We start from the raw sequence: 23,362 nt of genomic DNA, 5'->3' as shown, positions 1-23,362 counted from the left end.
TGAACAAAGGTTAATTTTTTTTAAGATAATATAAATATCAAGAAAACTGAAATCTAAAATACATCAACTAGGTCCTTTGTATTTTATATTTACACAATGATTCTGACTGGGAAAGGTGAATGGGGAGTCTCTGGGGCTTAGGTGGTCTTCTCAGGCCAGATGTCCCCTACAGAGCATAGAACTAAAGAGGCAAGGGTCCTCTCCCCACTGCTCTCTGCTACTCCCTTTTGCTTTATTCTGAAGCATTTCTGAATAATAAATGCAAACTAGGTTTGAATATAAAAAGCTTAATGACCACCCCAATTCAGGATTGTGTATCATTATAGGAAACCAGGCACAGAGAGGATGGGAATTACCCCTCATCTCCAGGGATCTGTGAGGGAAGTAAAAGATCACACAGAAAAGTCATTTGTGACCTCTAAGCCAAGGCACGGCTGGTGTAAGCTCATCAGCTAAATGAGGGCATTTGACCAGGTGGTGGGTTATATTCCATCTAAGTGGGGAAGGCCAGTGTCTAGGCTCTGGTCTTTCAGGCTGCGAGGACCTGCCCTCTCTGCTAGGGCAGATGCAGGAAGGAAAGTTTATCATATTGTAGATCTGACTTCCTGATATAAAAAGTAACTATGGTGGGATTAAGGTAGGTCAATAAAATTACAAAATTTTCTGTACTTGTGGGATAAATTAATTTTCAAAAGTTGGAAATTTATGTATGCTGTAAAACTGTGGCCAACTCCAGTCTTAAATAAACCAGACTTTCCTGCAGGGATATAAAATTTGAGAGTCAGTCCCGGTGAGTTACTTTTCAAGTTCCAGGGGCCCATGTCCTGCATCCACAATGCCTCTCCATTGTACAGTTTCTCCCAGGTCACCTGGGTAAGTGCATTTCTTGTCTCATGGAGGCTCTGAAATGTCTCTTAATAAAAGAAAGCATCAAGAAATTATGATTCAGGGACTTGAAACCCTAACGTTACAGGCAAAGCCTCATTTTTGCGGAATATAAAGCACTCGGTCTCTTCCACTTCTAACAGCTCGTTGAGAGAAGCCACCACGAGGTCGTGTTCCTGCAGCATTTCCGGGTAGCGGGACACAGCTCGTTCAATCCTGGCCGAACGCCTCACGGGTGTGATCAGCTTCATGTCCTGCACCTCTGGCATCCCATTTATCCTAAGAGAGCAAGAGGTGCATTCAAAACCTTGTAACTCCTTTCAAAATTCTACTTATTATTTTTTTCTTATCCTCTAATAAAACATGAAAGAATCTCAATGTTGGCTGATACAAGAGATGTGTCTAGGGCAGCTCTCATCCTAAGACGGACGTTCCCTGAATGTTAGAATGAACCGGGTGGAGTCCATCTGTTGTCAGATGGTGTCAGCAGAGGGGTTTCCTTGAATGAAGTGCTAAGTGTGGTTTTGTTTGAAGTCAACTACTTGGCAGTTGGTGTTTGTTTATTCCATAAACTTCCACAGAATTGACATCCTTTGGGGAAATTGGGCCTAACACCAAAAGAGGCTGGACTAAAGAATTCAAGACACTTTCTAGCTTCGACAGTACATTATCCAAAAACATCTTTTAAGATGGTGGACCAAACCACAGATGGAGATTGGAGCAAATTGGGCATCTTCCTGGTAAGGGCTTTAATACATTCCTATAATAGCCTGAAAGACAAGCTGCAGAGACTTTCCACGGAGTGAATCCTGGCCACAGGAAACAAAATCACAGATTACATTTAGTCTTATAAAACTCATGGCCAGTCTGCTGAAAATGCTCCTAAAAATTCCCGAGCCAGTGAGAGGTGGCTTTCACATCAGCAGCTTAACTTCATCCACCCATGAGTGGAGTATAGTGGGGAAATGACACATCTGAGAGAGGTGTTTAGAGTGGAAGAAGCTCACCTGTGCTCCCCAGGAAAGTAAGACAAAGAACTGTGGTCTTGGTGCTTTTGTTTGAAATTTTCCTTTCAAGAGCACGAACAATGACATTGATACCCTGACACAGTTCCTTAAATTATTACACTTTCTGTCTTAAACTTCCACTTGTTTCAAAACCAAACACTTGATACATGAGCAGCCTCTAACTAGTACAGTCCTGACCGCCCTCCTGTTCTTACAGGCTATTCACGGCCCCTTCCTTCCCATAGCTCCAGAGGTTGCCCTTGCTTAGCAATTTGTGCAGTACCCCCACTCCTGACCCCCAGGAAAGGTGGGTGGGATCTGCCATTGCAGGACAAAAGAGGGTGAAGGGGGAGGACCGATTTCAGGAGGAAGGGGTGACTCCACTCCAACACCCCTCCTGAGTCTGGCAGCTCCTTCCTCACAGGAAGGTCAGATCTCCTTGGAGGTGCTGTGGTGGGTGGGGTGTGTACAGAGAAAGGACTTTCTCCCTGGCATGGGTTCCACCCCTCCCCTTCCCCTCTTTCCCTTAACACCAAAGATGGATTAGATCACCTAGTCCTCATATGAGGCAGGAAGTATTCATATCACTAATCTGCTGGTATTCCGGATCTTCAGAGGAAAAGCTGACAATTGGACCTAATTTAGACCTGTGAACACAAAAGCTTTACAGCATGCTTACCGAGGGATTGGGGCGATCTGTAATTTGATACCAGGATGACCATCCTGTTCTGACTTTGTTATTTGGGGTGTTACTGACATCTGTTCAATCTCTTTTGGGGAAAGGCAAGATGCTCCAGAGTCTGTCTTCTTGGCCAGCTCTTCTACTGATGTTATATTAGTTTCAGCAACTAAGGAGTTAGAGATAATTCCTATGTATATAAGGTCAAAAGGAAAGACTTAGCAATTTAATACTGAAGATAAAAAAATCAATACAGTAAAACAGGAATATCTCCGTGACTTCTTAGTGATCCTTATGGATTCCATATGCTAAATAAAGAGTAACTGATTTGGAGTGGGACTTACAACTAGTTTTTCCCACTAAGCCTTGTAGTAATATGCTGCTGCATTAAGCCTCCTCCTAACCAGTCCTCCACACAGCCTTTGGGCCTGTGAGAATGGATCCCTGCTACCCTTTCAATATTCTGAATACATCCCCAGTCTTATTCATTCTTGAAGGAGCTCCCCTAGTGACTAACCATTGGCCTCTTACACTCATTCCACACCTTGGGTCAATTCTCCTAACTCATTAGGGTTAACCCACTTGACCTTCTGATCCCCTTGGACCCAGGGATGACCATATGGCTCTCACCTTGGACGTAGGTGTAAATGTCTGTGTTAACACAATGTGCATCATAGCCTAACCACCATAGCAACCAAAATAAAGGGAAGGAAATTTGACTGAGACAGATAGATATACTATGGCTGGAGGCTGAGACCCCAAGAGAGGCCACCAGGTGGAAAAAGGCATGAATTCCTGTCTCTCTCTCTCTCTTTTTAATCCTTTAAAGAACACTGCCACATATTATAAACAAATATCTGAATTGTAGCATCGTTCTCAGTAAGGGTACCATTGAGTATATATATACTACAACTTTATTCCTAAAAGTAATGGGTTAGTTGGCTGTAATTCCACATGGCTTGATTGTTCCCCAAAGTTCAATCTACTCTTAATGGAAAAAGATTTGTCACCTTTTAAGATTATAAAAGTAATCCATTTTATTTTCTCAAGGTGTCTTCCCCCAACCCTGTTCATATCACAAATATAATTATATATATTGTAATTATATTGTATATATAATGTGCCACTCGCTTTATTTGGCACATTTTTCATAGAAGAATTCTCTAAAGGTTTTGACCAATGACAGCAACTGTGAACTATGTGAAATGATTCCTGAGATGGCTATGTTTTAAAGGTAGAACATGAATTTGGATGTATCCAGGTTGGTGGGCATGTAACAATTAAACCCATAACTTAAACTAAAGTACCTCTCCTCTCTGGCTCAGTCTCTCCTGGTAAAGAGCCTCTTGTCTTCTCTCCAAGGAAGCAAGTCACCCTGGTCCAGGATGCTCTGGTGGGAAACCTTTGTTTGGTGTTGGAGCAGTATATTTACTTGTAATAATAGAAATCAATCAGCTGATGATGAAAGCTGAAAGGTCCACACCAGGGAAACCAAGAAGCAAGAGGCATTTCAGTGAACTTAAAATTCTTCTTTCCCTATATGTGTTCCTCAGTGAGCTTTGCTTGAGTAACTAGAGGGAATGAATTTAAATACAAAATAGCAGTACCTTCTGTGGTTCTGTTTCGGTCTTGCAAAATATTAAGGACAACTTCTCGCAACTCTTGTATTGGCTAGAAGGAAGAAAGTACACGAATGGTATACTAAAAACATTCATGGAAAAAATGACCCAAGGAATTTATGATGTTGTTTAACATCAAATAGACTTTTTATAACAAGAATGTTTCCCTTTTTAATCTCTTGTCTAACTATAAGTAACATTTAAAAGGCTTCAGTTTTAGCTTTACAGGAAAAATAAAGAAAGAGAAAAAAAATTGGTTTAATTGCTGGCATGCTTGACTTTAATGAAGAGATGAATTCATGGAACATTGTCTATAAGAAAATTTCTTTAAATCAAATTGGGTTTCTTATTGACTGACATGATCCCATCAAAGATGTATTCCCATATCAAGATTCTAATCCAAAGACACAGAACTAAGCTATACAGAAAATCTGATATATGTTTTCAGTGTTGTCTTAACTGAATTTTTGTTTTTATCATGAAAGTCATATGTCAATACACACAACTGAACAACAGGTCAAAGTTAAAAAGGAAAACTACCCATAATCCCATCATCTAAATATAACCTTTAGTTAGCATTTTAGACAATTTTCCCCCAGCTTTTCCTTTCATTCTTTTATTTGGTAACATAATATAAAAAAACACTAAACTAAAAGCTATCACAGAAAAGTAATTTTCTGATAAAATTATCTGAGATAGTCTTCCTTTTTTCCCCCCCTTCCTTTTTAAAGTATGTAAACAATGCCATGAAACAGAACATCACAAACGAACTGTACTTTCTCATAGGAACACAGTATTTGGAGGCTGATCTTCCTGACCTGGGACCCTGTATCAAATAAATAACAGATATAAACTGAAAATAGAGCATAAAAGCAAAGCTATCTATACATTTTTACAAAAGCTAAAATGCTTAAGCTAAACGCTTAAGGAAATGGGAATAAATGTACAGAATACATTGCAAAGCATCTTAATTATATAAAACACTCATTAAGTGTATATTTTCATAAGCTTCTGGTTAAAGATGATAGATTGAGTACACAAATATGCCTAATCCCTCTTGAAACTCTTCTGAAATGACTTTAAAAGGGGGTTAAAAGGAGGCAATAGCCACAGAGAGTAGAGGGAATAGCAACAAGAATGTAGAAGGAAGAGGTAACCAGCTTGACCAACGAAAGAGTCAAATTCTATGCTGGCAGTTTGGCTGAGAAAGAATCTGATTCAACCCCAAAGCCTCTGAAAGGCTCAGGAATTGCTGGAGGGCTCTAGAACATCTATCAAAAAGCAGTCACACCTGGGAATTGCCTGGCAGTTCAGGGATTAGGACTTGGTGCTTTCACTGCCAGGCCTGGATTCCATCCCTGGTCAGGGAAGATCCTGAAAGCTGGTGGTTTGGCCAATCAGTCAATAAAAACAATCAGACCTCCAAATCCACCCTGCATCCCTGAACTCCAGGCAGACACCTTCACCCCAACAGGGCAGCAGGCACATATGCTCCAAGTCTCTGGGTGATGTCATGCAAGACTGAGGGTGGGGGTGTCTGCTGAAAAAAGGGATAAATGAAAGTTTCCACACTGAAGGTTGAGACTCCCAGCTCCCTTTTCCCCAATAAGGGGAACTGGTAGCCCAGTTCCTGGTTCTCAGGAAGGAGGATGAATGAGCCTTCTTCAGAGAATATGACCAGCCTTAGAGGAAAGACCAGAAGATACTGATATTGAGGGTTCTTCAATCAGCTGACTCAGCCAGATCACTCTGTGGTAAAGCCTCATCTGTGACCAGAGTTTTTAATAAGTTTTTAAAACCTACTTCATACACATACAAACAGTCCAGTTTCACCAGCATCTGAGTAGAGCCTCTAAAGAACAATAGAGAATACAACCAAACAAACACCCCATTCTTCCTTCAAAAAAAAGGAGATGAGAGAAGAAAAAGCACTGGAGAAGAGTCAGGCAGTGCAGGAAGAAAAGGTAACTTGATAGTTCTGGTGAAAGGAGATCCCAGAATGACAACTGATAAAGATGGGGGTGAAGAACCACCAGTTGGCCACTCACCGCAACCAGAGAAAGCCCAGCAGTGCAGCAGTGAAGACCTAGCATAGCCAAAGGAAAAAAAAAAGAAGAATAACCCAAGGAAAAGAAATCAACAGAATGTAATGTTTTGAAAGTATTGAAAAATATAATTATAGAAGAGTTTGGAAATACTAAGCAAAGGGAAAACAAGAAAATAATTTCAGGAAAATTAGAAAACCACACTTAAAAGGCAAAGTAACCATAGTATGTACTACATGGATCAGTGTATACGTCTCACCTATTTATGACAATGTAAGCACTGGACAGTGATCAGAATGTCTGTATGATTCTAATGGAAATATGGAGGACAGTGAAGTCTACAGGGGTGATGGGGTGTCTGTGTGTGTATGCTGGGGATCTGTGCAGATGTGTGTGAAAAAGAGGGTTAGATCCTCATCCTGCAGAGTTAGAAGTCTACAAATCATGTCTAAAGATAAAAAATCAAGAAGTAGTAATATTAGCACATTATCTGAAATTATCAAGGTAACAAAATACTCAGTTTATTGCCAGTGGGAAATGGGAGGGAAGGAAAATAGGCCTTATGGTATAGACTTTATCAAACTATTTAAACTATGACCATGTAAAACTCTGATTTTGAACAATCATGGAAAAGGTATGGTAGAACATACAATGACATAGAAAGTGATATTATAGGGAAAAGATTTTTAAGACTATTTGATGCAGTCTTTGTTAAATTATATAGAGACAGTGGTTTTACTAGGTTTTAGAATTACAAGTTACTTCATGAAATGGCCTTGAATGATTGATCTATGGATATTGATGTGTTGGGTTTAATATATTTTTTAGGTTCTTTACGGTGAGGGGTGATTTTCTAAGTATTGGATATTGATGTTATACTATAATTTTCTATGCTGTTGCTTTCCATAAGTGCACATTTCTACAATGAGCATTAAGTGAGACATATTCACTTGACAAGAAAGTGACTCTATTTGTTTACATGTGACACTATTTTCTAGAAAATAAATATTTTAATTAAAATGTTCACAAAGGACATATTGTACTTCATATTTTGCATACAACTTTATGAAGTAAATTAGAACCTTTATCATTACATTATATAACTGCCATTTTGCAAACACAGAGAACTCATATGAAAGAGGAGTTTTAAGAAGTCACCCACTCAAGACAGATACTTACTGTGGCCCCATTTCTAATGGCCTCTTCGTAGAGCCCAATAACATCAAAGGTGCCTTTGCCTGCCAACAACTTTGCTTTGCAGATCCAAAATTTAGCAAATTTTTCAGCCTCAGGAATACTGGACAAAATGGCAAATACTTCATTAGAAAGTACACCCTGGAAAAAAAGAAAAATACCCAGAGGTAATTGTTACTGTCTTGCTGTTATTTTCACATCTTTTAATACTTACCATAGCAGGTTTGCAGAAATCAGTCTGATAGTGTTTTTGTTTTTAATTAAAGTGTTTTTGCTTTTAATTAAAAATATTCAATTTTATTGAAGTAGTTTATATAAAAAAATGCACCTATTTAAATAGTCTCAAAGAGTTTTTGCACTGATCATTAAATTTTAAGAGTTAAGAGACCAAATAGAAAAATGTTTATCATAGCTCAAAGTAAGAAATTGTTCTACCTGTTTATGCAAAACCAAAACCAAACCAAACCCTAGAGTAATCAACCTTCCATGTATTTTTTACATAGTCATAATAATTCAAACACTGAATAGTGACCAGAATTTCTGCTTAACAGAAGCGTAAGGATGCAGGTGTGAAAGGGTCATGGATGTACATGCATATGTGTTGGGGATCCATGCAGGTGTGTGTGTGTGTGTGTGTGTGTGTGTGTGTGTGTGTGTGTGTGTGTGTGTGTGTGTGAGTCGCTCAGTCGTGTCCGACTCTTTGCAGGTATATATAAAGAAGGTTAAACCACATACAAAGGAACTTTATAATGGCTTCATAGGTTTGGACCCTTTCTGCCTTGTACCAAGAGCAGCGCAGTGACATGGACTAGAAGGAAAATGGGAGCTACTATGCTCACACTGAACCAAGTAGCACCTCCTACTCTTCCTGAGATGGGAAAGACACAGGGGTAAGTTCATGGTCAAGAATCACTAATGTCTGAGGAAACCAACACTGCATGAAAGAGGCATAAAACTCAACAACCAGAAGAACGAACACTGGTGCAAACAGCTGAGGGCACAAAGAGGAATACATTTTAAGATCGTTGTAGTCAATATCTTCAGAGTGATAAGAAAATACTGCCATCATAAAACTAGAATCAATGTTATGAAAAAGAATCAATAGATGGGCAGAACAATGGCACTGCTGAAGAATAAATCAGTGAGCTGAAAATCCAGCTGTGGAATTCTTCTAGAACCCAGTGAAACAGAACAAAGAAATGAAGTATATAAAAGAGTTGTAGAGGACACATCTATACTCTATACTGGATATATTTATGAGATACATCTATGTTGGATACATTCCAATATCCATGTAACAGAATTTCTTCAAAGACACAGAGAAAGAACAAAGCTGAACACGCACTGCAGTTATAGAAGAAAATTCCCAAGGACGGAACAGAGAAACAAGTGTTCAGACTGTAAGGTCCCCAGAGAGCTAAGCAAGATGGATGAAAAAAGATCCATACTTAGAAAACCAAGGATAAAAAGAAAATCTTAAATTCTTCCAGAGAGGGAAAAAAGACCCAAGATTACCTACAGAGGAATGAGAGATTGACATGAGACTTTAATAAATCAACAATTCCAGATGCAAGAAAGAAAATGAAACAATAACTTTCAAATCTTCCAGGAAAAACCATCTGAATTTAGAAATTTCCCCCAGTCAAACTATGAATTCAACATGAAGATGAAATGATGACATTTTTATAAGCGTAACAACTCAGAAAGTTTACCATTCAAAAACCATAAAGTTATTAGTGAATGAACTTTAGAATTCAACTGGAAGACTTGAAACAAAAATAGCCACAAGAAGAATATGATATATAATTGCACACAATGTTTGAACTCATACTTAGCACTTTCTTTTGTGATTTCAATTTATATGCTTTCTTTGTGAAATAAAAACTGGATCAAACAAAGACATGAAGAAAAATAAACCAAAAAATACTGCATGTAAATTGAGTTACTAAATAAAATGGCAGAAATAAAGCTAAACATATATGTAATTACAATAAATGTACATGGGCTAAATGCACTTTTTAAAAGCAGAGAGTTTTCCATATTTTGTTAGAGAAATTAAACTAGGTATTCATATGAGACATACCTTTAAAAATAGAGAGATAGGGAAAGATTTACCAGACAAATTGTAACAACAACAAAGCAGGTGTAGCAAGATTAATATCAGACAAAAGAAAAATCAGAGCAAGTCATGAATCTTTATGCACTTAACAACATAACTTTGAAAAATAGAAAGTAAACATTGATAGACAAAGTGACATTATGAAATCACAGTGCCAGTAAAAGACTTTGGTATATTTTTTTCAGAGAGCGAAAAAAAAAAAGCAAGTAAATGAACAAAAAAATAATTGTGCTATTTAAAATTTCTAAGTTTGATCTAATGGATATCCATGTAGAATTTTCTATTCAACCGAGAATACATACACTTTTCAAACACTTTTGGAACATTCACCAAGGCTAATCAGACATTAAGATCAGAAAGAAAATTTCAACAAATTCCATCATAGGCTACATTCACCAACCACAAAGCAGTATAATTAAAAATTGACAGACAAGTAGCCAGAAAAACAAAAACAAACAAAAAAAACCCAACACCAAGAAAACCAACTACATATCTGGAAGTTAAAAGATACTCTTCTAAGGTAACTTCTGGGTTGAAGACCTCAAAATGGAAATATCAAACTAGCAACAAACGAGAACGTGTCAGTTATTGAACTTCAGTGTCTTAGCTCTAAACCCACCTTTTATCCTCTGCTTTGTTGTACAGAATTCTCTAAGTCTATAAATCACTTTCTGTTTTGACAGCAGTTCCTTGATGGGTTCCGCCAGTGTGGGGCGGGAGAGGAAGGCTGCAGGCTGGAGAAGAGGGGACTTCCTCTTTCTCATTTGCTTTCATCACCCCGCTAACGGTCCTTCACTCTGGCAGCAGCAGTTGGTTCTAGCCTCTACTTTTTTTACCCTGGCATGAATGGATCCTGCCTCACTGTGCTCCTTCGGAGGCAAAAGCCCCAACTGGGTAGTTAGCATCCTTTTCTCCAGGTCTGAATCCCAGCCCCATAGGGCCCCTCCTGCAGTTCCTGTGGTAACAGCATCCTAAGAGCTGGAGTCCCATTTACACCAGGGTTTGTCTCTCCCAGCTTCTAGGTTCTGACGTCCCCAACCTCTCTCTGTTCCCCTAGACCCAGTGGACGCTGCTAGCTGCTTCCTGCAGTTACTGCCACTGTTACTGAGATTCATTTCTGCTGTCAGTTCTGTGTGTGGCACCCCTCTCTCCTTTGATGATTCCCTTATCATTTCTGTGCACACAGGCTCACAGAATACTTTACAGGCAGCATCTGTGCCTCTTTGTGATGTGTCCATGGAGTCAGAAGGGACTGGGCATTTTTGACCCTCAAGGGCAGCCATTAATCAATGACCATGGAATGACTAATGTCACAGTTTCCTTGCCCCGATCAGGACAGCTCTGAGAGATGAGACCTGCGCTGTCTCTGGAGCTCCCAGGTGCTGCAGTGACCTTTCATGAACTCTGCTTGAGACCACACCCTGCCTGCCCTCTTTCCCCTCTGGTCCCATATCCCCAACTCCCCTCCCAGTTGTCCCTTGGAGCCTCTTCCTAGTAAACTACTTCCACACAAATTCTCCTCGTAGGGTCTGCTTCCAGGGAACTCACATAAGATACTGTGAAAGTGATCTTCATACTACATTCATTCTACTGTGATTTCTTGTGTTTCTGTTTTCCTGATTTGACTCTTAACTGATATGAAACATTACCTAGTCAAACCTGAAGGATAAGACCAAAGCTAAATTAGGAGGCTAGGCCTTGCCTTTTGACTATAGCTTCACCTCCAAATGTCAAATGTGAACTCTTTGGACCTTGATACACAAAGAAGGCAAAGTTCCTTTTGGATCATTCTGGATCCAGACTGCTTGGGTTAATTTCCCAACTTCTCTGGGCTTCAGCTTCATTTATAAAGTGAATATAGTAATAGTTGTTATGATAATTGTATGAGATAATATAAATGAAGTGCTTAGAACAGTACCTGGCATACCAGGAGCCATTATTTAAGTATGTATATTATTATTACTATCACTCCTCCCTGTTAAAAGGAGTAGCTAAATTTCTGCTTAGACAGAGGTTGTCTCCCCAAAACTATACTTAAGAAAAGTGTTTAAAAACCCTAAGACTTGGCAAAGCTTTGGAAGATTATCGTTCTCACTCACCCTTTCAATGAGCTGCAGACATTCTGTCAGAGTGCTGTTAATTTTATTGGACAGTTCAAGTTGTGCTTTCTTTTCTTCCTCTTCTTTTTCCATACTCTTCCAGAATGAAATATTCATTTCCTCTATTATTTTTCTTTTTGTTTTAAGCTCCATAGGAGGCCGTTTATAGATTTTCCCCTTAGATTTCCGCCATTCTTCCAATTGTTTCCTGTTATACAATTAAAACAGGGAACGGGTTTAGGGTTTTTTTCTGGCACATGGTTTTAAGACTCTAAAGTACGATGAGCATAGATTAGCATTGCACACCTTCAACTGCAAAATCGGGAGAATGTTTTAAAAACAAGTTACTAATTGTTACGGAGGCACTGGTTGCTCCCACCCTTTAGAAGGGTAGATGCCAGATGGAGTACTAGGAATACAACATGTGGTTAGCATCTCCATCTTCAAATTCCTTAATTTCCTGATTGTTATTCAGTCGCTAAGTCATGTCTGACTCTTTGCAACCCAGACTGCAGCATGCCAGGCTTCCTTGTCCTTCACTATCTCAATAATTCCCTGATTATTCTTCAATATTATTCCCTGAAAATTTTTGTTTCACCTGTATGCTACTTCTGACAATTGTTTTCTCAAGACATCCCTCCATCTTCGAGATCACTAACTCAGCACTCCATTTCTCTTCTTATAAGCTCTGTATCTGCCACTCAACCAGATGTACCAAACCTATATTCTGCCCTCAGTAGGGTCTTGGCCACTCAAAGTGACCCACTTGGCCCAGTTCCTTAACCCTCTCCTGATGACACAGGACCCCTGCTCCCCCTAACAGGGTCAATAATTTCAGGGCTCCTTTCTTAGGTAGCTAGTCTCTGATGGCACCAAGTCCTAGGCCTCACCCTCCCCACACTGTTCACACTCTGCACCCCTGCTTTGAGGCAGTCCACAGACTACTCTTGGGGGTGGCACCAAAATATGAGGACCCAAGCATCTGCATGTAGGCTCTTCAGCTTCTTTAAATCACAACTACACTTTTATGACTCACAAATGTACATTTCAGCCCAGATCATTCCCTAGGGCCCCAAACTTTGTAAAACCCTCTGCCTAATTGATATCTGTTACTTGATGTCTGGCAGGTATTTAAAATTCAATATCGTCCAAAACGAAGCTCTTGATTTTCATCTCTAAATCTTTTCCCAAAGAGCCTTCCCTACATTGGTAAATACTATCCCAACTTAGCCAGCTGCTAGGGCCTAAAACTAGGAGTTGTCGTGAGTAGTCCTTTCTTTCCTTGCATCTGACACATCATCGTATAGTCAGTACTGCTTCTGTCCCCACTGCTACCATTCTTGGTCCAGTGCACCATCACCTTCTGCCTGGAATGCTGCAGCAAGCCTCCTAAGTCCCCTCCTTGCTTCCACTCTAATCCTTCTCAGATTTATCCTGTGCACAGCTGCTGGTGATCTTTACAACGTAAACCAGAGTCACTGCCAGGAACTTCTCATGGCTCTTGGTATAAAATTCAAAATGTTCTCCATGGCCAGAGGCGCAGAGCAATGTGCCCCCTGCCTACTCCTCCAGATGCACGTCTCACCACTCTCCTGCTCACTCCCCGCCATCCAGGAGCCCTGGCTTCCTTCCAGTCACCTGACCTAAGCTCATTCCTGTCTCAGGGCCTTGCACTATCAGTCTTTGGTCCTCTACTCAAATGAAACCTCCTTGAAGGGGTAATTTTCTGTAATTAATCTTATTTAATCAATGTGTTGGTTTTCTATTAGTATCTTCTGTACTGGAAAGCAAGGTCTGTGAAGATGGAAACCTTGGATGGCCTAGTGCCTAGCATGGTGTTTGGAACACACTAAGTGTTTAATTACTGTAAAATTCACCTTTTCTGGCACACAGTCCTGTGCATGTCGACAAATGCATGAATATCATGTCACTGTGACTATAATCAAGATATAACACCCTTAAAGATTCCCTGATATTTCTTGGTGGTCAGCCATGCCACCCACATCCAGGTCCCAGCAATCATGGATCTGTTTGCTGTCCTTACCGTTTTGCTTTTGCCAGAAAATCAACAACTATTAACACTCTTAGAATTTGCCTTTTCTAAAGTCAACTCATTCCCAGGACTTGAAAGCCATAGATTTATTATTCTAGTACTTTCCATATACACACCAGAAAAAAACTGTTCCCTAAAAGTAGACTGTGACCGTGTGCACACCACTGTATCTCTCAGTGCCTGACACATTGTAGGTGCTGAAGGAACACTCCAGGAATGAGTGAAGATCTATTCCCTCTAAGGACTCCTCCTTTTTTGGTCATCAACGATGGCCAATTGTAATCAGACTATCTTATGATCCACTGTAGGTTATGTGGTCTAGACTGTGAGCTCCAGGGTAGGGACCCTGACCTCCTTGTTCACCAGCTCTAGGTCTTTGCATTCAGTTTTCTCTCTATTAAGAAGACCTGTCTTTCTTCTGGTTACTGTCATTTTCCCAGCCCAGTTGTCACTGTTGAAAGTACCTCCCCTGACCCTTCTATTTGAAAAAATCATCCCGGCCTCCCTTTCTCAATCACCTCACCCTGAATCAAGTTGTTTATTTTCTGTTTCTTCAGGGGGCAGAGAGCTTGTCAGTTGTGCTCAGGGCTGTATTAGAAAATAAATCCTGCCCTCACTTCACTCTGCTACACCTTTTAGCTACCATCTTATTTTATGTGGTCCTTTCACCCTTGCCAAGAATCTCCTTATTTTCTACTCCAACCAAGTGTACCAAGGTGCTTCTCCTGGGATGTTCACCACATCATGAGAATATATATGGTCCTGTGCAGAAAGTGTATGAAACCCTTTGGCTCAGTTTCAAGCATCACCTATGTTAATGCCTGAGGTCCTGATTTCTACCATCTGAACTCTATGTGAACTGCTTACTTCTTTCTGCTTCAGTTTACTTTCCAAGAAACTTGGCCTGCTCAGACTCATAGAAGCTTCCTGCTCCTTCTTCCCTGATAACCTTTCTGGCTTTACGCACTAGTTGGCTTGATGAAGGATTACCATCTCTGCACTTCCTATCTATGCAAGTTCACTACTCTGGCTCCTCCCACCCTGCCTCTGTTCTGTCCCCGTGGGGCACTTCCTGCATGAATAGTCTACCTCTGCAACCCCTACTTCTTGGTCAACTATTTTGCTTGAATTTCTTTTTTAAAAAAGAAATTAAAAAGAAAAAAATTAAAAGGAAAATAAAAAATAAATTATTTCAAGCATACAGAAGATTACAGAGAACAATCTCCACCCAGCTCTGTCAAACCTTAATATTTGCTTTGAATTTTTAAGAGTTATAGCTAAAAATTACCCAGGAGCCATTATTTATGACCCATTTCCTGACTTTAGCTCTCTTGATGGTCAATTTGCCTAGCCATCTCAATTTGCAAAACTCTGGAATTAAAATAAAGTACCTTCGATCCTCTGCTGCGATCTTCTGACGTGGATTAGTTTGGGTCCCATCTGGGGCTCCTCTTCCACTTACGGTTGGGCCACCAGCTTGAATCCGGGGAGCTGTCTTGTTTAGAAAACAATTCTGGGGAGGAGCGCCTTTGAACTTGGAGTCCAGAGTCTGTGCTCTTTGCTGACAGCTGTTGTTGCATTTATTCCCAGTGGCTCCATTTGCTCTGATGCTAGGGGTGCTTGGAATGACAGAGTTAAAGCTGCCAACAGTCAAATTTGGCCTTTGGCTCACGGCTTTTGATTTCTGCAGTGCATATGATGTCCGAGGTCTACAACAAGCCTGAGTGGGTTTATGATCTTGCTTAATATTTGGGTGTCTGTGGTTACATCCTCCTTGAAGCGCACTGGGGTGCGTACTGGGTTTGCTGTGTTTTACTTTCTGCTCAGTAACAGTGTATGGCTGTAACTTAGTTTCATTTGGTCTTTCACACTTACCTCTATTAACCTTTACAGCCTTTATGTCCTTAACCACTGTTTTCTTTGTGGCTTGAGATCTATTAAGTGTCTGGACAAAGTGAGAGGGAAGGGTTTTGGGGGGTTTCCCCCCTGGTCTTATAAGGTCTGCTCCTCTAGAGAGTTGCTGAGACTTCCTTGGTGGAACCCTGGTTTGTGTTTCTTCAACAAATGGTTTCCTAACTCTCTGTGTCAGAGCAGCACCGTTCCCTGAGCTTTTGCCCAAGACTTCTCCGGTAGGAGCCAAAGCGCTTTTAGTTTGATTCGTTTTGGGCTTATTTATGGTCCAGGATTCAGGATTTGGCTTCCTTTCAGAGTCTGGTAAGTCTTGGGGCAAGTTCTCTTTATTCATCTCCTTTAGACAGCCACCCAGGGATTCATTTTCAACATGCGTATTGTCCACAGGGTTTGTACGTTTAGCAGTTCTTTGATCTGTTACCTGCTGCTTTGTAGTTTTCAGTTCCGGTATATTAAGTGATCCCATGGTTTCTCTTGGCTGTTCTCCATCAGTGGACGATCCAAATCCATGCAGCTGTTGACTATTGCCAGGAGGCTTACTGTTTGGGTTAGAAGAAACACTTTCTGAAGTGAGCCTTTTGCCTAGTTTTGGTGGCTCCAACTTTGGCCTCTGAGACCTGGTGATATTGGCAGGTCCGGACTGCAGTTTAATGCTGATGGATCTTGTAGCTTTGACTGGCAAGGCAACATGGTTGGTAACATCCTTTTTGGGTCCAATAGTCTAAAAAGACAAATAAAGGTAAAGACATTAGTCCATTGTTTTTAAAGTAAGAAAAAAAAAACAACTAGTTATTTTGTTTATAACTTAAGAAAATTGATCCTGACAAAACAAAGACTCACTAATAGATGACTTTTATAACTTGAGTTCCTATTAGAAATATATTAGAATCCTTTAGCTTGATAGAATTAAGCAGAATTTCTGGAATTCCAGAAAGATACATACATAATAAACTTATGTTAGGGTACCTCCTGAGTTCCTCCTCATACTTTGTTTTTTTGTTTTGGTTGCATCAAGAGGCAAGTGGGATCTTAGTTCCGTGACTAGGGATCAAACCCGCGTACCCAGCAGAGGAAGTGCGGAGGCTTATTAACCTCTGAATCATCAGGGAAGTCCCTTCCTAGTACTTTCTATTGCTACACTAATTCTCTTAAAACAACACTGCCTTTGAAAGGTCAGAGTGTCACTTAAAGAACACTCTCTCATCCTGGAGACTAGTGGTATGGAGTGGTGGGAGATGCTGGCAGGCCTGAGATACTTTGAGACAGCTCTGAATAAGCATCAAATATCTCAGTAGAAAGTGAGTCATATTTGTGAAGTTAGGACAGGGTTTTAAGGTTAGATTCTACATTATTCATAAGTAAATACTTCAGTCATGTGACTTAATTTTTGATAAGAAAGGGAGGACTAGGTAGCAGAAAACTGAAAACTAGGGAGGGGTGTTTAGAATTAATATGGTAAATAACAGGAACAGGCCACTGAGGATTCTACAGCATCCACATTGAAAGCAATTACTTAGAAAGGAGAATTTGTCAGAGATTTACTGACTATCTAGAGAAAGATATGTCAGTGCTAGAGCTATGACTTTCTGTTTTTGGTTTGGTAATATGATGAATAATTACTATGTAAGTTTCATGAATGTGTAACCAGAACCACTTGGCATTAAGGGCAAAGACTAATTTCTACTTACAGATTTAGAAGGTGGAGGATTTGGGCAATTATTCCTGGCTTTCAGGTAAGGCCTAAAAAAGATGAAATAAGATTAATTCTTAGTATAGAAGAATCAGCAAGGCTTGGGAGTACAGTGATTAAAAATATTAAAAATTATTGTGGTTATAATTATAAATCATTAGAATTTCCATGTGGCTAAAAAATTAAAAAATTATAATTAATAAAAAGTCTCCTTATCATCCTTTCCTTAGTCCTATTATTCCACTCCTTGGTGATCATGACCACTCTTACCTATTTTATTTCTGTGATCCTTGCATAGATGTCCTATGCATAGATACAACATTCTAATAATATTAATAAAATATGTTTTCTTCATATCTGCATAGTCTTACTCATTTAAACATCATTCCCTGAACATTGCAATGTGCCAGGCACTAGAGATTCAATGCCAAATAAGATAAATGCTTCTTTAAAAAGCGTGTTTGTTTTCTGAGTCTGTTTTGCAAATAAACTCATTTGTATTAAATCAGCTATACTTCAACTTAAAATAAAAAAACTTGCTTGTTTTTTAAGTGTCTTCAACTAGTTAATTTTTAGGTGAGGAAAGCGATATAAACAAAAGAACATAGAGGCACACATGAAAACTAGTGAGACAGAAAACTTAAAAAAAAAAAGATAGATAAGTAGAAGAGAATTTAGATTCAAACTTCACAGATCATAAACTGCCAAACAGGAACTTTGATCAAGACTTGATATTTGTTTCTCTGGTCTTGGATGCACATCCCAGGAGGGCAGGGACTGCTTTGTTTTGGTAAGCACCTTATCTCTAGAACCAAGAGTGACTGATACATTATAGATATTAAGTAAACTGTTGAATAAATGAATTAAGTTTATTTATTTAATCAAGGAAATCATGTCAAGTAAAAACTCAAAGTAAAAGAACGCAAGAATATACAATGGAGAAAAGACAGCCTCTTTATTTTTGTTTTTTTTCCAGAGTTAGTTTTATTTTATTTATTTATTTTTTCCATTTATTTTTGTTAGTTGGAGGCTAATTACTTTACAATATTGTAGTGGTTTTTGCCATACACTGACATGAATCAGCCATGGATTTACATGTATTCCCCATCCTGACCCCCCCTCCTGCCTCCCTCTCCATCCCATCCCTCTGGGTTTTTCCCAGTGCACCAGCCCTGAGCACTTGTCTCATGCATCCAACCTGGGCTGGTGATCTGTTTCACCCTTGATAGTCTACTTGTTTCAATGCTGTTCTCTCTGAATATCCCACCCTCGCCTTCTCCCATAGAGTCTAAAAGTCTGTTCTGTACATCTGTGTCTCTTTTTCTGTTTTGTATATAGGGTTATCATTACCATCTTTTTAAATTCCATATATATGCGTTAGTATACTGTATTGGTCTTTATCTTTCTGGCTTATTTCACTCTGTATAATGGGCTCCAGTTTCATCCATCTCATTAGAACTGATTCAAATGAATTCTTTTTAATGGCTGAGTAATATTCCATAGTGTATATGTACCACAGCTTCCTTATCCATTCGTCTGCTGATGGGCATCTAGGTTGCTTCCATGTCCTGGCTATTATAAACAGTGCTGCGATGAACATTGGGGTGCATGTGTCTCTTTCAGATCTGGTTTCCTCAGTGTGTATGCCCAGGAGTGGTATTGCTGGGTCATATGGCAGTTCTATTTCCAGTTTTTTAAGGAATCTCCACACTGTTCTCCATAGCGGCTGTATTAGTTTGCTTTCCCACCAACAGTGTAAGAGGGTTCCCTTTTCTCCACACCCTCTCCAGCATTTATTGCTTGTAGACTTTTGGATAGCAGCCATCCTGACTGGTGTGTAATGGTACCTCACTGAGGTTTTGATTTGCATTTCTCTGATAATGAGTGATGTTGAGCATCTTTTCATGTGTTTGTTAGCCATCTGTATGTCTTCTTTGGAGAAATGTCTGTTTAGATCTTTGGCCCATTTTTTGATTGGGTCATTTATTTTTCTGGAATTGAGCTGCAGGAGTTGCTTGTATATTTTTGAGATTAATCCTTTGTCTGTTGCTTCATTTGCTATTATTTTCTCCCAATCTGAAGGCTGTCTTTTCACCTTGCTTATAGTTTCCTTTGTTGTGCAAAAGCTTTTAAGTTTAATTAGGTCCCATTTGTTTATTTTTGCTTTTATTTCCAATATTCTGGGAGGTGGGTCATAGAGGATCTTGCTGTGATTTATGTTGAAGAGTGTTTTGCCTATGTTCTCCTCTAGGAGTTTTATAGTTTCTGATCTTACACTTAGATCTTTAATCCATTTTGAGTTTATTTTTGTGTATGGTGTTAGAAAGTGTTCTAGTTTCATCCTTTTTACAAGTGGTTGACCAGTTTTCCCAACACCATTTGTTAAAGAGGTTGTCTTTTTTCCATTGTATATTCTTGCCTCCTTTGTCAAAGATAAGGTGTCCATAGGTATGTGGATTTATCTCTGGGCTTTCTATTTTGTTCCATTGATCTATATTTCAAGACAACCTCTTTAATAAATAGCACTGGGAAAACTGGACAAATACATGTAAAAGAATGAAATTAGAACACTTCCTAACACTACACACAAAAATAAATTCAAAGGGACTTCCTTGGTGGTCCATCAGTTAAAACTCTGCTTCCAATGCAGGGGCCATGGGTACAATTCCTGGTTAGGGGAACTAAGATCCCATATGCCATATGGCTCAGCCAAAAAAAGAAAAAGAAAAAAACTCAAAATTGGATTAAAGATCTAAATTAAAGGCCAGAAACTAATAAACTCTTAGAGGAAAACACAGGCAGAATACTCTTTGACATAAATTTCAACAAGATCCTTTTTGACCCACCTCCTGAAGTAATGGAAATAAAAATAAACAAATGGGACCTAACTAAACTTAAAAGCTCTGGCACTGCAAGGGAAACTACAAACAAGATGAAAAACTCAAAGTAAAAGGAAGCTAAAACAAAGGCTGAAAGCTAACTTTGTAAAAATTCGTTTTCAACTAAAAATTTAGCAACACGTTGGGGAGAAAAACATATCAGTGCTAAGGTAAGTGTGGTGACACCATTGAGATGACAAGATGTTGACAAAAGATAAAAGTGAGGCCGTCATATTCTGTTCACCTCCACAGTCAGTGCTAAGAGGAAGACCCAACCATACTCTCAGGCTAGAGGATGGGGATGTGCAGTTTACAGAGGAGGGATTATATAACTGGCTCTCGTTTTAGAAAGCAGCACCAGGACCAGGACCACCCCTCTCCCAGCAAACAAAGCAGAGATGGGAGAAGCTCCCAGCATTGTAGGTGCTACTGTAGACCCTTCTCTCTCACCTTGGGAGACTCACAATAATAATGCTTTAATCTTTGCCAACGTTTTTATCACGCCTGCACCAAAATGCCCTTTTTGAATAATCCTAGGATCCTAATACAGTCTGAGCAGACTGCAAACAAACGGGTTATGTTTTGGCAGAGCTTTAAATTGCCATTAGCAACCAGGGCAACAGAACTTGCATAACTGTGGGAGACAGACTCACTTGGTGTTTTGGCACTTCAGTTTTCCCTTGGCTGCTAGGTACTCCTGCAGCTTTCTCTGCCGCTCTTCTGCAAAACAGGCAAGCAAACAACAGAATTTTAGCTCAAGATTTTAACAAGCTCACTTATATTCTAAAAGAAGGCACTTTTCTGTATTGATTTTGGTGTTGGACCATAATGTTTTAAAGTCCCTAGCACTACAGACTTGCCTCCAGGTTCACATCCACATTGACAATAAAATTTGTATGTCTCATTTTATGCTAAGCTCTTTACACTTACATTACTTCCTTTAATCTGCAAAAAAAATCCTATAAGGTATTTTACAGTCTGAAATTTAAACATGGATAAAGGCTATACAGGGAATTTCCTGGTGGCTCAAGCAGTAAAGAATTTGCCTGCCAATGCAGGAGATCCTGGTTTGATCCCTGGGTCAGGAGAATCCCCGGGAGAAGGAACTGGCAACCCACTGCAGTATTCTTGCCTGGGAAATCCTATGGACAGAGGAGCTTGGCGGACTACCATCCATGGGGTCACAAGAGTCAGACATGACTTAGCAATTAAACAACAACAAAATGGTATACAAAGCCAGACTTTGAAACCAGGTTTATTCAACCCAGAGCCCTTGCTCAGAGCCACTGTTCTCAGCTACAACCTATCAAGCTTTGCATGACGAAATGCTATTACTGGCCCACCTGAGCTGGTGAGCTCAGGGCTTGTTTTATTAATCCCTTCTGATAGGAATGATGATTTTTGCCCACAAACCCTTTCTTTTGGAATGAAGGACAAAATAGGCTAGGCTGGAGGTTCATCGCAAACATCTATCCATATAGTGACTTTCTTTCTAAGCAAGCCATCTGTGAGGGGATGAAAAGTCAGTATTTCTCTCTTCGAGAACTTTCAACCTGGTAGTGGTGATAAAAGCGGGTCAAAAAAAGAACTATGGGAGTCCAGGGCAGGAACTGAGTGAGGGGAGTGGGCGATTGGAAAAGGCTAAAATTAAGATGGTCGTGGCACTGAAAAAGACCTTTGGGAGTCTCTTGGACATCACAGAGGTCAAACCAGTCAATTCTAAGGGAAATCAACCCTGAATAATCATTGGAAGGACTGATGCTGAAGCTAAAGCTCCAATACTCTGGTCACCTGATGCAAAGAACCAACTCATTGGAAAAGACCCTGATGCTGGGAAACATTGAAGGCAGGAGGAGAAGAGGACAACAGAGGACGAGATGGTTGGATGGCAACACCAACTCAATAGACATGAGTTTGAGTAAACTCCAGGAGACAGTGAAGGACAGGGAAGCCTGGCGTGCTGCAGTCCATGGGGTCGCAAAGGGTCAGACATGCCTTAACGGCCAAACAAAAACAACAGCTATAGACGGTGCAAAACAACTCAATCTCATTTAAACTGAGTTGCGCTGTGTTTTGATATCTGGTTCTGATCCTTCCCCAGGAGACAGCTGTGTCGAGAGGACTGATGGAGTTGAGAGATGTGGCTGGAATCCCAGTTCTATGATGTCTAGCCAGTTAGCAAACCTTGCTGTTGCTGAGCAGATAAAATGGGGCAGAAATGCCCATTTTTAAGGGCTGTTGTGTAAAATGCCTAAGACAGTGCCTGGGCCCTGGGAGACAGTCGACAGGTATTCTTGCAGAAATTAACAAAACATTGTGCATTTTGGAGCAGGTGACAGATATCTGAGCGGGAATATTTAAAAAGTCAACAAAGGGCTCCAGACACATTTAGGAAGTCAGGGAGCCCAGGACCCTCAGCATCGATGCAGATTTAACCCATCAGCTTCCAGGGCGCGTGTGTTGCAAGAAGACCTCCGCGTCTGGGTGAGACCCGCCTTGACAGCTGTCACAGTCAGCTTGGGCGGGCGGCGTAGCCTCGAGGGCCACACCCCGGCTCCTCCTGAAGCCAAATCTGGGCCGCTGGAGCGCTTGGCTTTCCACTGGTTGTGCGATCTCGGGCAAGGACCCTCCGTTCTTTCCCAAACGAGGTGACAATGGCAGCTTTTTGCAGAGCTGCTGCGGGACTCTTTGGGAGGGTGCCTGGGAGGCGTGGCCCCGCGCACAGCCTCCCAGAACCCCAGCCGCGTTTTCTCACCGAGGCCTGGAGCGTGGGCTTGAGTCAGCCCCCGCTGAACCAAAAACGCCCACGGGGAGACAGAGGCAGGCAGGCAAGCGATCGGGTCACTTCCGCAGAAAGGACTCACCCGGGGTCCTCCCTTCGTCCCCGCCCGTAATACACAGCTGCTGGAGGTCATACTTACCAGCAGCGGCGGAGAGTCCAGGCCGCACCATGATTCTCAAACGACAGTTTTTCTTCAAAGGCCGCGCCTGGAGCGAAAGCCGGAGCGCCGCACTTGCGTCCGCTCTCATTGGCTCCCGTGGGTTTGAAACATGCCAATCGGAAGCCTGGGAGGGCGGGCCCGAAGGAAATAGGTGCATTTCGGTTGGCTCTACCCTTCAAGTCCCACCCTGGGGCCATTTGATTGGAAGAATGTACAGGGAAAGAGCCGTTGGCATTGAAG

General features: G+C 40.6%; 1 protein-coding gene across 2 annotated transcripts; it reads right to left on the bottom strand.

The window, feature by feature from the left end:
- Positions 1–23,195, bottom strand: CKAP2L (cytoskeleton associated protein 2 like). Of its 2 annotated transcripts, none has more exons than XM_043917863.1 (9): positions 23,102–23,195; positions 20,834–20,900; positions 17,300–17,351; positions 15,092–16,332; positions 11,648–11,855; positions 7,415–7,570; positions 4,179–4,242; positions 2,572–2,761; positions 1–1,164 (listed from the first exon to the last, which is right to left on the bottom strand). In XM_043917863.1, the coding sequence occupies exons 1-9, from the start codon at positions 23,130–23,132 to the stop codon at positions 939–941; spliced, it is 2,235 nt and encodes a 744-aa protein (XP_043773798.1). In that variant the 5' UTR covers positions 23,133–23,195; the 3' UTR covers positions 1–938. The 2 variants fall into 2 exon arrangements, with proteins under 2 accessions (XP_043773798.1, XP_043773799.1); XM_043917864.1 differs by having other exon boundaries at positions 2,572–2,740.
- Positions 23,196–23,362: the final 167 nt, after the last annotated feature.

This window comes from Cervus elaphus, chromosome 11 (assembly GCF_910594005.1).
Source record: "Cervus elaphus chromosome 11, mCerEla1.1, whole genome shotgun sequence".
In the NCBI taxonomy this organism is placed as follows: Eukaryota; Metazoa; Chordata; class Mammalia; order Artiodactyla; family Cervidae; genus Cervus; species Cervus elaphus.
This window is presented reverse-complemented; position numbering and strand designations above follow the sequence as displayed.